Source organism: Alligator sinensis, unplaced genomic scaffold (genome assembly GCF_000455745.1).
Source record: "Alligator sinensis unplaced genomic scaffold, ASM45574v1 scaffold1227_1, whole genome shotgun sequence".
Classification (NCBI taxonomy): Eukaryota; Metazoa; Chordata; order Crocodylia; family Alligatoridae; genus Alligator; species Alligator sinensis.
In genome coordinates, this window is record NW_005842618.1 from 232,207 (window position 1) to 245,966 (window position 13,760).

Consider the following 13,760-nt stretch of genomic DNA (forward strand, 5'->3'; position numbering starts at 1 on the left):
CGCTCTTCCTACTTGGAAACATGGTTAGACTGTAATCCCCTGGGACAGGGGACCGGAGGCACGGCATTAGCACAACCTTGGTGACTAATCTGGAGCTAAATCATGCAACCTTTGTATTGTTGAGCCCTGGCTTAGAGGAGTAGTCCCTTGACCAAATGCAAAATCAGCACTTAGCCAGAGGCAATGCAATTCGTGTTAAACTTGTCTAAACTCTTTGTTCTGTAAATATTTTTGTTGGGGTCATATTGAATCTCTCTCCTTTATTTCTCTTTAACTTCCTCCCCCAAGGCCTTGTTGTGGTCTGATAGTCATCACTTATAATAATACGGAAAATGTTGCTATTCTTTCTTTCCTGGGCTATCTATGCTCTCCAGAGTGTATTCAGCCCCTGCCTAAGTGGCACCCATGCATTGAGTGTTCAGTAGTATAGAATACATTCTTAGAAATACAACTACAAAAAAACTATGTTTCAGGCACTTTCAAGACAGTTGGTGAACAGAATTTGTACATGTGTCTGGCTATTTGACTAGCCCTTTCACACAGCCAAGAAAGCATGGGTTTGTTCCATAAGGCATCAGTAGTTTTGCTTGGTTTTATTACATGGATTATCATTACCATGATTCTGCTACCTTGAAATGAATTCCTCCCCTTTGTCCCAATGCAACCACCTTCTCTCAAAAGAACCTCACTTCCATCATCCTCTGGCATATTGGTGATGAAAAAGTTAGCGTGAAAAAACTTGCCAATGACTAGAAAGTGGGAATAGTATCTTCAAAAGAATAACCTTATGTGGACATTTGCTGATGTGAGATTACATTTTATCAGGATTCTCATCAAAGAGCCAACAAACGAATCCAAACGTTGTCATCCTATTCTCCACATGAAATAGGGCCCCTCTCAAATCTCCAAATAAATCCAGTGCCCATGTGGCCATCCCATAGGTGGATACCTGGGCAGGCATACAGAAAATGAATCCCTCAGTAGACCCTCTCTGATGTCAGAGGAGCAGCTCATCTGGGTGACTCCCACAGTACATACTGGTACAGGGTGTATCAGAATAAAAGGAAGGTTATTGGCTGGTAGGAGTGGAATAGATTGACTCTGGAAAAGGAAAGCGTACTAGTATTCAAAATTACGTAGTGGAGGAGATCTAGGGAGATGTCAAGGAGCATATTGGAAATGTGTCTGCACTGAGGATCTGCTAACACCTGGGTTACTCCCAGAAACCGTAAATCCATACTACCCTTTTGCTTTCCGCTTGCTAAAGGGTTATACCTTAGGAGTCCCATTAAAAACCAGAAGAGCCAGTGTTGCTCAGTTCCCAGTTTCAATTAGATGGCTGCTCATTCCTTTTTTGCATTCTCTCACAATCACAAAATAATGTTTTGCCTAATATGTTTTGAATTGCTGCTGCACAGTCAGCTTTGCTACCAGCACCCGCGGTATTGATGAGACATAAACCTCTTACTCTTATCCCTTGTTCTTTTAGCTTTCATATCTAGCTAAAGGATGCATTCTCATTGATCACCTTCCTCATTGATCACAGTATCTGATACTGGACCAAAAGCATATGAGAATGCATCGTTGTTTGGAATTATGGGATGCGGCGATGACAGAATCTGACAGCTTGCATTTCCTCAGCAGTCATTAGTTGGAGCCCTCCAGATCCAGCAACAGGGAGTTCTGAGTTGAGGGACTCCGCTGCTGTAATTTGTTTCCTAGTTGAAGAGAAACTAGCAGCAGTTGGTGCCTGCTGCAAGGATATTATTTGGCTTAACATTGGATTTCCTGATTTGTTTCCATTTTTTAATTTTTTCATTAAGGCCCTGAGTTGCTGTACTGAGGGCGCCCGAAAACTTATCATCATAGTAGGCCATTGGACAAATAAGGCAGAATTTTCAAAAGCAGTGATATGATTTAGGAGCACACTGGGTGCATCTACACATAAATTTGATCCAGGATCAGTTTACTTGTGAGTAAATGACTCCCAAGTAAACGTTCCCAGGCAGGTGTCCAAGCGGGAGCAGATTTGCTGCTAATGGCAGAAAACTGCTCCCACTTCATGGGGCCCGGCAATGGGCCCCTGCCACAACCGAGGGCAGCTCTAAGCTCCCCCTGGGTGCTAGCCCAGGGGTTGGCAGGGAGCACCAGGCCAGGCAACACCTCTCCAGTCTGCTCCCCACCCAGCTCTACACTCACAGAGCTGGGCAGGAAACAGGCTCCCCAGGCCTCCACCAGCAGGGAGCTCCCAGCACCAGCTCTGCAACTGTGGGGCTGGCACTGGGCGATCCTCATCTCCCAGCACTGGACCCCTTAACTGCAGAGCTCATGTTGGGAGATAAGGATCACCCAGTGCCAGTGGATCTCCCAGCACCAGCCCCATAACCACAGAGCTGGCACTGGGAGATGAGGGTCTCCCAGCCCCCTGCTCCCCGATTGCGATCTCAAAGTGGGGGCTTGGAGCTCCCTGCTGCCAGGGCAGGGGGACATGGTCCCTACCCAGGCTTCAGTGGAGGATCCCACCCTGGCAGCAGGCAGCTCCCAGTGGCAAGGAGCAATCTCCCACCCTTAGTGGCCAGCTGACTGGGAGCAGATTTGCTCCCCATCAGGCATCTACACAAGCGCTACTATAAGACTACTAAACATGGGTAAATTCGCTACTTGCATTTGCAGGTAGCAAATTTACTCACAATTAGTGAGGTTTACTGAGCAGTAAGCATGTGCATGTGTGATTACTGCTACACATGATTACTGCTCAATAGACTATGCTACTTTGCAGTAAAGTATCTCATGTAGACACTGAGTCTTGTGCTTCTAAGTCATTTGCAGAGATACCCAAACTAAGCCTGCATGTGTCAGGTCCAGGGCTGGAAGTAGTCAGGCTACCATATCAAGGCTCTGGACCTTTTCAGGTGTTGTGTGTCAAAGTAGGGAAAATTAAAGAAAGAGCTTATTAGCCCAAGTGCTGTGCCTCACTAACATAGGCATCCTGCATTCAGGTATCTCCACCCAGTACCACTTTGCACCAATGTGATATACTATTAAGGTATGTGATATACTGTTAAGGTCTTCTGAAAATCCTACCCCTAAATAAGAATAACACCTCAGTTCAGGTACACAACATTAACAGTCCTGAACAGCTTTCTTTCTGGAATGGTATTTCCCTGAAATAACTGTTTACAGCCTGGGGTTGATGTGGGAGGGAAAAAAGACAGTGAATATTAAAGCAAGTGCAATGCAAACTCTATTTTGGGTGACACTGAGCTAGATCCAACATTATACAGTATGCTAAAGATGATCCAATATGTTTTGGCCTGTCTCTGTCTCTCGCTGTTTTACCCAGTAGGCTACACATCTAATATATCCGTGCGATACATTTTTCATTATATCCCTATTTGTTTTTCAGATCATTTCATTTTCTAGCACCCCCTAAACTTCCTCACAATGAATTTTTGCTCTAGTTACTTTTCCCACCACATTAAGAAATAACATATAAGAACTGAAATTATAATGCCTGGTGGGTACTGCACAAACTGACTGAAGACAAGCTGCCAAAGATCATAAAAGAAAAGATGCCTAATGCAATAATTATGCATATGGTAACTAATGTTTCAAAAGCAGCATAAAGGAAATGACTTGTACTGCAAGTTTGTTCTTAGAGATGGATTTCTTAAAGTGACAATATTAAGAAAGGGTTTTTATTTTTGCTTTTGTCTTTGAAAAAAAAAATGTGGTCCTTTTCCTTCTGTTGCCATTCAGACACTAATTCAGTTCAGTTGCTTTGCTTAATCACATGCTCTCAGTCAAGGAACATTTGATGAATCAAGCCTGAAGCAGTGAAAACAGCAGACCCATCAAAAACCAATAGTCCATAATCGTGCCATTCTGCTGTACTTGATTTGTTTTAGCATTATTCAGATGCTGTACACATTGTGCGCCATCATGTCTCTGCTTAGAATCTCCCATGTTGCAGCATTGAGGTAATTAAGGTGCCATCATGCAGAGAAGATGAATTCCCATTTGGAAGATAGGTAAACTGAGGCACAAAGGGGTTAAATGTCTTCCCTAAGCCTAGGCAGGGAATCAGTGATAAGAGTTGGGATCTTGACTTCCTTTAATATCTAGACAGCCCACCTTCCTGTTACACATGCCCCACCCCAGCAAAACTGAGAACATGAGCAAACCCAAGAACATGAGCAAACCCAAAAAGCCAAAAAAAAAATGCTTATTGTACAGAGATCGTTCCCAATATTACTGCTAAAGGGCCACACGATCCCCTATTAGACTTCCATTCATTGTAAAGGAAGTGGGGTCAGGAGAGTATCTGTGGACCTCACTGTTGTACGGTTTTTAAGGGACCAGGCAGCATTGGACGACTGGCACTGAACAGCGCCATCATGCCTGGATATGCCCTACCTAGTTTGGGCCTAGTCCTGTCCCCTTGCACCACCTGGAGACTTGCTGCACCAAACAAATCCCTGCAAATTTGCTCAAGTAGCAGCTCCATTAGTAGTCAATAAATAATACGCTTGCCAAAAGTAGGAGACAGTTGTACATGCCAATCCGGTCATGCATTTTTATAACTAAGCCAAACAAAATAAAGGAATGACAAAATTAGATTCAAATACCTTAACTATATCTGTCTGCATTGGATCAAGTCAGCCCATTTGTGCATTGTTTTAACTTTATTTTTGGTGTTTAATTATTCTAACAAAGATAACTCTAACTCCCACTGTGATTTACTGCCTCTCTTTAAACATCTGGGTCACAGATATGCTCAGTTAATTAATGTGCTGAATACTCCTCATTTGTCTACTGGAGAATGGATTGATTCATATTTTAAATAAGCAGCTGTGTATATCTTTCCCCTAAACTATAAAAAGCAGGCTGTCACTCATCTCTTTTCACTCCATGCATTTAAATATATTTAGGGAAATATTTTGGTGGTATTTTTTAAACATTGCAAATGTATCGGCCCTTTATCTTAAACAGCCATACACAGAACTGGACTATTTTTGAACCAAGTCAGGTGCACCAACTATGAATGGAGGGAAATGAAGGGGAGGAGAGGTGGAGGGGGAATGATCTGCTTCCAATAGATGATCTTTGCCCAGCTGCAAAATATCTTTTTCCAAGATATTTACAAGCCAGCTCTGATTCCTTCTGCTAGCAACCCTGACATTACCGCCAAAAGACAGAGTGGATTTTCAGGATTCATGGGAGAAATCGGTTCTGTGTCATAAAGATACTGGGAAGAACCCAGCATTAGACATGGTCTGACCCAATGGCCCACTTCCCCCTCCTTCCCGCAGTCAAACAACATGGAGATTCCTGGGAGATGTGATTACAGACCAAATCCCTCAGCCGGCCAACTAGCTCCAATCTTGGAGCTACGGGAGGACTGTTCCAGACACCGCAGCCCCATCATTTAGTTGCCAAAACCAGAATCTGCTGCCAAGCACATTGGAAGCAGCATGACCAAACTAGCCAGCTGGCCTGAATCTAAAACTAGGAGATTATTAATCACCCTGTCAAGCATAGTATCGTCACCCAAAGAAAAATCTAGAGGAATCCAATCTGTGGTGGAGCTAGTGATCAAGTGCATAGCTGAATATTTGGGTGACTATTTATACAGAGCTTATGTGACACCCCCCCCCCCCCCCCCCCCCCCAGTGCAACCATAAAGTTGGGCTGGAAATTTCTTGAGAAAAGGCTTTCCCTTGTCGTTCCTACCTGCTCCTTTTCCTAGACTCATTGGTTCGTGGGTGAAATCAGTTTGGGATCAGGCGGCTGCTGAGTAGACATGGCTCGGTCTCTTCCTGCATCTCTTCTCATAACTCTCAAGAAGTACTAACAGTCTTTATCCCCCAATCTTCCCCAGCTGGCCCGCTACACCAAGGAGGGATTCCTTCATCTAGGGGCTCTTGGGACTACGACTCTTTTGCCTGACACCCGCTGCCTGGTGGATAACATGAAAAGCCGGTTCCCTCAGCTCCTCGATTGCGACAAGGTCAAGAGCAGCCTCCATAAGCGCTGGAATTTCTTACAGGTTTGTCCAGCACACCCATATTCTGCCGCACGTGGCTCTGCCTCTGGCCTGCACCACTTTTTATTTGGCATAATATGGAGTGAGAACTTCTCTTTGAAAACAGGGACTTTCTCTGATGCACTGGGGAGAAAGGCGTTCTCCTCCCATTCACCACTTATACTTGCCCAGAAATCAGTTCGCGCCTTGTGGAATAGCTCATTCGGCCTCAGAACAACTTAATCTTAATGAAATATTGTAACATATAAAAGGTGTTTTTCCTTTAAGCTCAGGTGGGTAGAGGGTCTTATATTTTGGGTGCGTAAGGTCTTGCATTCATAAGGCCTGATGACTGCTGTTGTGCCTGGGTCTGTACGGCCATGGTTTTATTACAGAGGAGTTCTCCAGACTGGGGGTAGCATATCATACAAAGGCTCAGTATATAGGCTTCTGTCTCCAATACACAGGGGTTATTGCAGGTTACAGATTTTTGGCATCACCTGAAGAAGTAGGGACTTTTGGTTGGGGGCTGAAGGTGTCTTGGTGCAGTTTCCAGTGATTATTGCAGTGCCTGTTATTACTTTGCATTAGTGCCAGGCAAATGCTGTGCTCTGCACTTTGCAGATATAAAGGATGACGCCACCCCTGTCCTGACAAGCATGCGTGCAGTCCTGGGTTAGCCATGCAGAGGATGTGTACTTACCTGTGCCTTTGCTTTCAGAATGGTGCAATCCTGAATAAAGGGACCGGCCGCTGTCTGGAAGTGGAGAACAGAGGAATGTCTGGCATTGATCTGATTCTTCGCAGCTGTACAGGGCAAAGGTGGACCATTAAAAACTTCATCAAGTAAAGGTATCAAGGCTAGAATAGTCTGAAGAACTTCTCTTGAAACACGCCTGACTTGGACCAATCCGACTGGAACCTTTTGGGAAGAAAGAAAAGTAAAATCAGAGCTCTGTTCACGTTACCTGTAGAGAACCTTGGGGGAAATGGGCATTTGTGTCTTTTTTTTTTTTTTTTTTTTATTGGATATTAGTGTCTTGCAGCTGGCTCCAGCTGAGTGAAATAGGGTCAGAACTGCTATTTAATTCTAGCAAGCACTCTGAAGGTATTGCTTATTTCTGCTGGGATGACTGTAATAAGCCCATGCAGTCTTGTGAACATTGTACTGACAGAGAAGTGTTGCTTTCCCAGATGACTTGAAGCTCTGATGAAGGGCCAGCAAAGCTTATACCAGGATCAGAAGCAAGAAACCTTGGAAAGCACCCCCGCCCCTGGCAAGCAAGCATCTGAAAGAAAAAGGCTGCCGAGGTTGCAAGCTTAGAATGAGCTGAGATAAATCTACTGGGTGTTTTAAGATGTGCTCCTCTCTCTCTCTCCCTCTCCCCCCATCCCACAACCCTATACAACAAAGCTCCTATTTGAATCTGGCACAAGCATGCTTTAAAATAAAGGTCTCAGAAATATCCCCTTCATCCCCTTAATTTACCCCTCCCAGCATCGGGATCTCATTGACCTAAATCAGTTTGAAATAAAAATGTTGATTTTTTTTTTTTCTGTTGCTCCCACCTCCATGCACATGTGCCTCCTACAACAGCAGCAATACCCAGCCTCAGTCCTTAAAATCATTTCACAGTGTCATCGCCTCCTTCCTCACTGCTTAACACTTTGTTGGAACAGGTTTTCTTGTCCCCATTGCTGCAATATCCCACCAGCATCCTCCATGCGCTCTCCTCTGAAAAACAAAAATACTTCCCCAGCTCTTCCCCGAGGCTGACTGATACTTTTTCACGACGACTCCAATGGGCTGCCAATTGCAGGATCGGTGCAGGATGCTCTCAGTGAGGAGGACCAACAGAAGTCTCCCTGCCCAATAGGCAGACTATCAGTAGAAAAGCAAGATATCAGCCAGCACCATGGGGATCCTTGCAGAGCTGTAACAGAACTAAATCTCATCTTTATCCCCTTTGCTCTTCTCTGCTTTTCAAAGTGGTGATAGCCATACAAGGACCACAGACATGCCAAGAACAAGCACCAGGAGAGAAGAGCCTGCTAGGCTTTCCTCAGACCAAAGCAGTGGGATACATTCTTAAAATACCCTAATTATGAGTGAAGACAAAATAAGAACTTAAAGAAAAAAATAATCCTTCTTCCCTTGGTTTATCCTCTTCCCAACGATGGATGCTTGAGGACATTTGCTCTACCACTCTTCATGTGTCAGTGTTGTTATAGCCTGCTTACAACCTTTCTGGCTTTTGTGTTTCTTTATGAGCATTGGCTAAGTAAGGAGGGAGGGGGTTTAACAGATAAACGAACAGCAATTTGGTTCAATACTGATTTGGTGCTAGTTTCTTCTCCTGCCATCATGATGGGCTGGAGACACTCTCGCCTTCTCATTTTTGAACCATAAGGATATTTGCTGCCAAATATTCTCAGTAATCATTGGTGACCTTTATGCCGGGTTACAGTTCAGGGTGACTAAGAAAGGGAAGTAGGAACACGCCAAGTTATTGGTGTTTTACATGGATGTTAAAGAGTTTATTTCATGACGAGCTTTGCTGGTTGGGGAAGGGAGGCTAATAATCCTCCCTTTATCTTTCTCACAGAATAATAATGTTTTTTTCTGGTTACCCTCTGGTTAGGGTGCACTAAAAATATATTAATATATGAGATGTATGTGTATATATGATTCCCAAAGACTGGATGTGCACAGAGTTGTTTGCTGCAGAGCACTCATGCCTGTCTTCCGTTTGGGTCAAGAAGATGCTACCTTGATGTTTAACGAGTTTAATTTTCAGTGCCATGCAACAGGTTTATAGCTGCTGATTTAGTAATTTATTGGAGAGAAGCAGATGTATTTCATTATTCCTTTTATGGCAATGAATGTCATGTAGGACCGATCATTCATGCTTGACAAGGCTCCCTCATCAATTGGCATTTTCTCTCATTTCCTCTTTCCCCTACCCCACTGTCCTTAATGAAGTGAAATCTTTTAGTTGTCCCAAATTGCAAAGTAGAGAGTCAATGTAGAATTTTGCTCTCTTATTAGCTGTTGCATCATCTCTTGTGTAATAAATTTTAGCACTTACAAAACCAATATGATCTATGTTTTCAAAGGTATATTAATTTTTGCCCCTTCCACGGAAAGCAATTTGCTAGGAAATGAATGTCAAGACAGTTTGGGGGTCCTGGTGGAAAATAAACGTAAAAGCAGTAAAATTCGCTCTATTTAAGTACTTTGTCTGGATTTTCAGCAGTAAAAATCTCATAATGTTTAATGCTGGGACATCTGAACAGGGATAAATCTTAAAACAATCCCAAACTCTTGGGGTTATTACAAACCTAGGAATCAGTTTCGCCAACCTGGAACACTTAACTAACATTCCTAAAACCGCCTGCATTGTTGCGACAGTATTTACAGGCCTGTGTTCCCAATGACTCTTGAAAATTGGGCTCTTATCTCATGTTGAATGGAGTTTTCTGTGAGATTTCTTTTACTTCTTGTCTCCACTTGGACCAGATGGGTCAAGAAGTAGTATCACGGATGCATTTGCTTCCAGTTCTGGCTAAAGCCCTTTGCTTGGCTTGGGGATTTGCCTTATGGAGGTGATTGTCGGAAAGAAACTGAACCTGTTTTATGATTGGTTTCGATTTCCCTCTGCACTCGTATAGTTTCAGGTGGTTATTCTGAATGAATGTGGACGCTAAATAGTCTTTAGACTTGCTGTTACCTGACTGGAAGAACAGCTGGGAATGCCAGGCACTGTAGATACAAGCCAAGGAGTCGGGGTCAAACACTTGACAAATATTAGGCTCTAGAAACTGAATGAATAGCAAGACTTTGTTCAGTCCTATTGTCACAGCTGAGCTGATGGACAGAAAGGAGGCATTCATGTAATACAAATTGTTCTTGCATTCTGGATGGCAGTATGCGGAGATGGCCCAAATCACAGTCCAAGACAAACGCTCCTCAAGTTAGATTCTCCTACAAACCTGGATTAACTGTTGTATCTTGTGCCTATCTCTAGTAATATGTTAATTGCTTTAGCAACTGACATCCAGGTGGTTCTTATTAAATACGTGATTTGAGTCTTGCCTCCTGAGTAATTTCAAAAGGATTGAATGCCACTGAAATATAGAGGGATTCATTCTTCTCTGCTGCCTATTAAATACAAAAGTGTTTTTAATGGAACTTACATTTAAAAAAAGAAATGAAAATGAAGGAGAGATCAGGAGAGATTGCCTATGCAGATTAACCTGCCATTTCATCCATCCATGCAGTCTGCCAGTCACAAAGATAATGAAATTATATACAAAGAATCAGAGAAGAGAAAATGCACAAGAAAATGTGTTGCTTCTGAGTGATTCATTCTGTACCCTGATGGGAGGACTGGGTGCTTAAAACTCTTTTTAAGGATAACATGCGACTGATGAAAGAACACCTGCATTTTTATTGCTATACAATTTTATAAATGTATGATTTTATAAGGGCCAAGTCCAGGTCAGAGGGAACTATCCAATCAACCTATTTCATGTAACTTTGAAGTCAACAATGAGCTCTTATTCTCACACTCCATTTAGCGTATTTTTGCCGCTGTCCTGGGCAGATAGCCAGACTTTTAGAAAGTTCACTTTAAACCCTCAAACGAAGTCAAACTGCTTTCATTTCAGAGTCAAGGTTTAACTCGTACACCCCCAATAGAAAAACCTCTCTGCTTGACCACTGAGCAATTTAAGCACTCATCCACAGCTAATGAGCATAGAGTTAAGCACTCTATTATGCAGTGTGAAATTAAGCCTTCTGAAGCCTATATATATATCGCCCTGTGAAGCAGCTAAGAAACCGCAGATGAGAATTTTGCCTTGTTTTAGCAAGAGGAGTACAGAAAGCTTATGTGACCGTTAGAAATCCCACCTGAAATTCCCAGGCCATCTGGATAACGCATGAAGGGCTGGTCCTTTCTAAATGAAACCAAAGTGTCTTGTAAATCTGCAGTAAGTGTCAAACTAACTTTTTGTTGAGTTCAGTGATCTGAAATCTGGAGCTCTCCTGGCCCCATCAGCCTGACAACCTAAAAAAAGGTAAGGCCTCACAGTATTCTGCCTCTTTACTGAGGCCTGGTGAATAATTGAAAGATTAGTTGAGAGCTTTTGGGTATTTTGGGAGGTGGGCAGGTGTCAAAATGACTTTTATCATTAAGTACAAATTGAAATTATTGATGCCTTCAATCCTACAGATACTTCCTGGAAGGAGTTGGAAGGCTGCAGGACAATTCAGGTGCATAAAGTTGTGCGTGTCTGCGTGCGCGTTTGCAGAATCAGGGCCAGAGATGGACAAAACGAGCGTGTTCTGTCAAAAGTGGAAGGACTAACTTTAAGCCAAAAATAAAATAAATTGGCCAAGTTGAGCCTCAGCTGCAGGCTTGAAAACTAATGTCCTAAACAGATTCCTCTGTAAACTCCCACGGTAGTCTCACCCAGGTAAAGTATCCTTTATTGTCTGTCCTAACTTTTATACAGTGTTGTTGAACTAGGTTCTAACTCTGCTACCCTCAAAAGTTGGTAACGTTTTTGTCTCCAGACTGGCAGGTATCTTGATAAATGTTCCTGTCCGAAAGGTAGTGGATCTTCAGCAGGGATTGGTGTGATACCAGTACTGACAAGAAGTCAAAAGCTTCTGTTAACCCCACTGAAAGTTTTGACTATGGACCAACAGATCTGGGCCAGCATGGGCACGTCTACATGGGCTATTAATTCGTAGTACGTAGGCTTACTGCGCAGTAAGCTTTCCCAAGAGTATGTCTATACATGCTCCCAATGGGAGCAACCACATACATGATTACTCTGCCCTGCTCTGCCCCCCTGCAAGGAGCACAGGGCCGGTCCCAGTGGGCACAGGGCCAGGAGAGCTCTGCTGGCTGCAGTAATCTCAGCCCCATGCACTTTGGGAGGGAACCTGATGTGTACGGGGCCAGGAGACAGCTGCCCCTGCAGCGGGCAGAGCTCTCCTGGTCCCATGCTCATCAGGAGACACACCTGCCAGCAAACCCCCTGCCTGGCAGGGGGCTGTCTCGGATGTGGAGCAGCTGCCAGCAAGCCTCCTGCTGGGCAGCAAGGGTACAGGGCTAACTGGCAGCTGCCCTGCTTGGCATGGAGCTGGCTGCTCCTGGGAGCAAGCAGGGGCTGGAAACCCAGCCCTCACCTGTTCCCTGGAACAGCTCCATGCTGTGCAGATCTGCTCCAGGGGACAGGTAAGGGCTGGATTCCCAGGTCTTGCCTGCTCCCCAGAGCAGCCATCTCCTTGCTGCTTTGGGGGGACAGCCAGGGGCTGGATTCCCAGCCCCCACTGCCAGTTTCTGCCAGGACCCAGTCCTGGTGCTAATCGGGCGACAGAGTGCTCCCTGTCTCCTGTGGTCCCCTGCTGCCTAGGCTGATCGGGAGCAAATTTGCTGCTGGTTTGCACTTACACAAGTGTTACTGTGCATTATCTATTGCACAGTTAGTTTACTACCTGTATTTACAGGTAGTAGCTAACTGTACAGTAGATTAATTTATTGCACAGTAAATGTGTGCACATTTAGGCAGTGACTTTACTACACAGTAAATTAGTGTACTGCGCAGCAAAATAACTCATGTAGACAAACTCCATTTATAGCAGTTTGGTATCCACTGCCAGTTTGGCACAAAGTATCCTTAATTTCAAGGTGGGATTCGCCCCATATAAATACATTGGACCACAGTTTCCATGTCAAGATCTTAGGTAGTTCATTGTCTGCAATGTCCCATGTATACTGCACATCAGCAAATCCATAATCCTGGCACTGGCTCCAATATCTCTCAATATGCTAAATGCTTGTTTAGAAGAAATAGCAGAATTGGTACTCCAGATCCGTCAAGTCTAGTGCTGTGTTTCTGTTAGAGGCCTATATCAGATGCTTCAGAAAAAAACGCAAAATAAAAATAATAATAATACACCTGGGCAACTCTTTAGACATTTCTCTCAAAGGAAGGTTTTCTTTTTAATCTCACTTGGCGGTACACTTATGCTCTGAGACACAGTGGATAATAGCTCTCAGAACTTTTTTTCCTAGCAATTGTAACTATAAGGTTTTTTTTGTTATATTCAAGTGTCTCACGGGAAGGCAAGAACCTGTGCAAGAACTAATTCCTTATTGTGCTCTTCTGACATCGTAAATATAGGGAAAGTACCCTGTTCTGTAATACTAGAGAAAAGGAGCCCTGTGGGAAACCTCTGTCAGCTCTTTGTGATTTCAGAGATCAGTTCTGTGAGTACAGTGGCAGCTGGATCTTGCTAGCCCTCCAAGTTTCATCCAGGCATGGAAATTGTCTCTCGAGTACAAAGGGCCCCTAATTTGGGAGTAGGTGGCCATGGAAAAATCAGCCCCGTGTAGGGGGCTCAGTTGCATAGAGCCAGAGTAGTTGATCTCATTTCCTTCCCCCTACCCTAGCCAAGACAAAAGGGAGATGAGCAAAGGTTTCTCCATGACCTTTACCAACTTAAGATACCATAACAGGATCTACGAAGATCCTGTTCACCCTGGAGTGGCCCTAAAGAGAAGAAATTGGGAAGCCTAGTGGGTAGTGTTACCTGTATATTATTCACACATATGTGTGCTTTCTGACTTTCAGGAGAAATAGGGTTTTTTTGGGGTGAGGAGAGAGGGGAAGTTCATTATTACGTGGAAACGATTTCCCCCTGAACCGTGCCTGGCAG

At 43.9% G+C, this 13,760-nt stretch overlaps 1 protein-coding gene across 1 annotated transcript in view; it reads left to right on the forward strand.

Moving 5' to 3' along the window:
* Positions 1–9,752, forward strand: part of GALNT17 (polypeptide N-acetylgalactosaminyltransferase 17) — a 217,277-nt gene extending 207,525 nt beyond the window's left edge. Inside the window, exons 9-10 of the mRNA XM_025215025.1 lie at positions 5,882–6,049; positions 6,747–9,752. Coding sequence (XP_025070810.1) covers positions 5,882–6,049; positions 6,747–6,875 — 297 coding nt within the window. The 3' untranslated portion in view covers positions 6,876–9,752. The remainder of the gene's footprint in view (positions 1–5,881; positions 6,050–6,746) is intronic.
* The last annotated feature ends 4,008 nt before the right edge of the window (positions 9,753–13,760 follow it).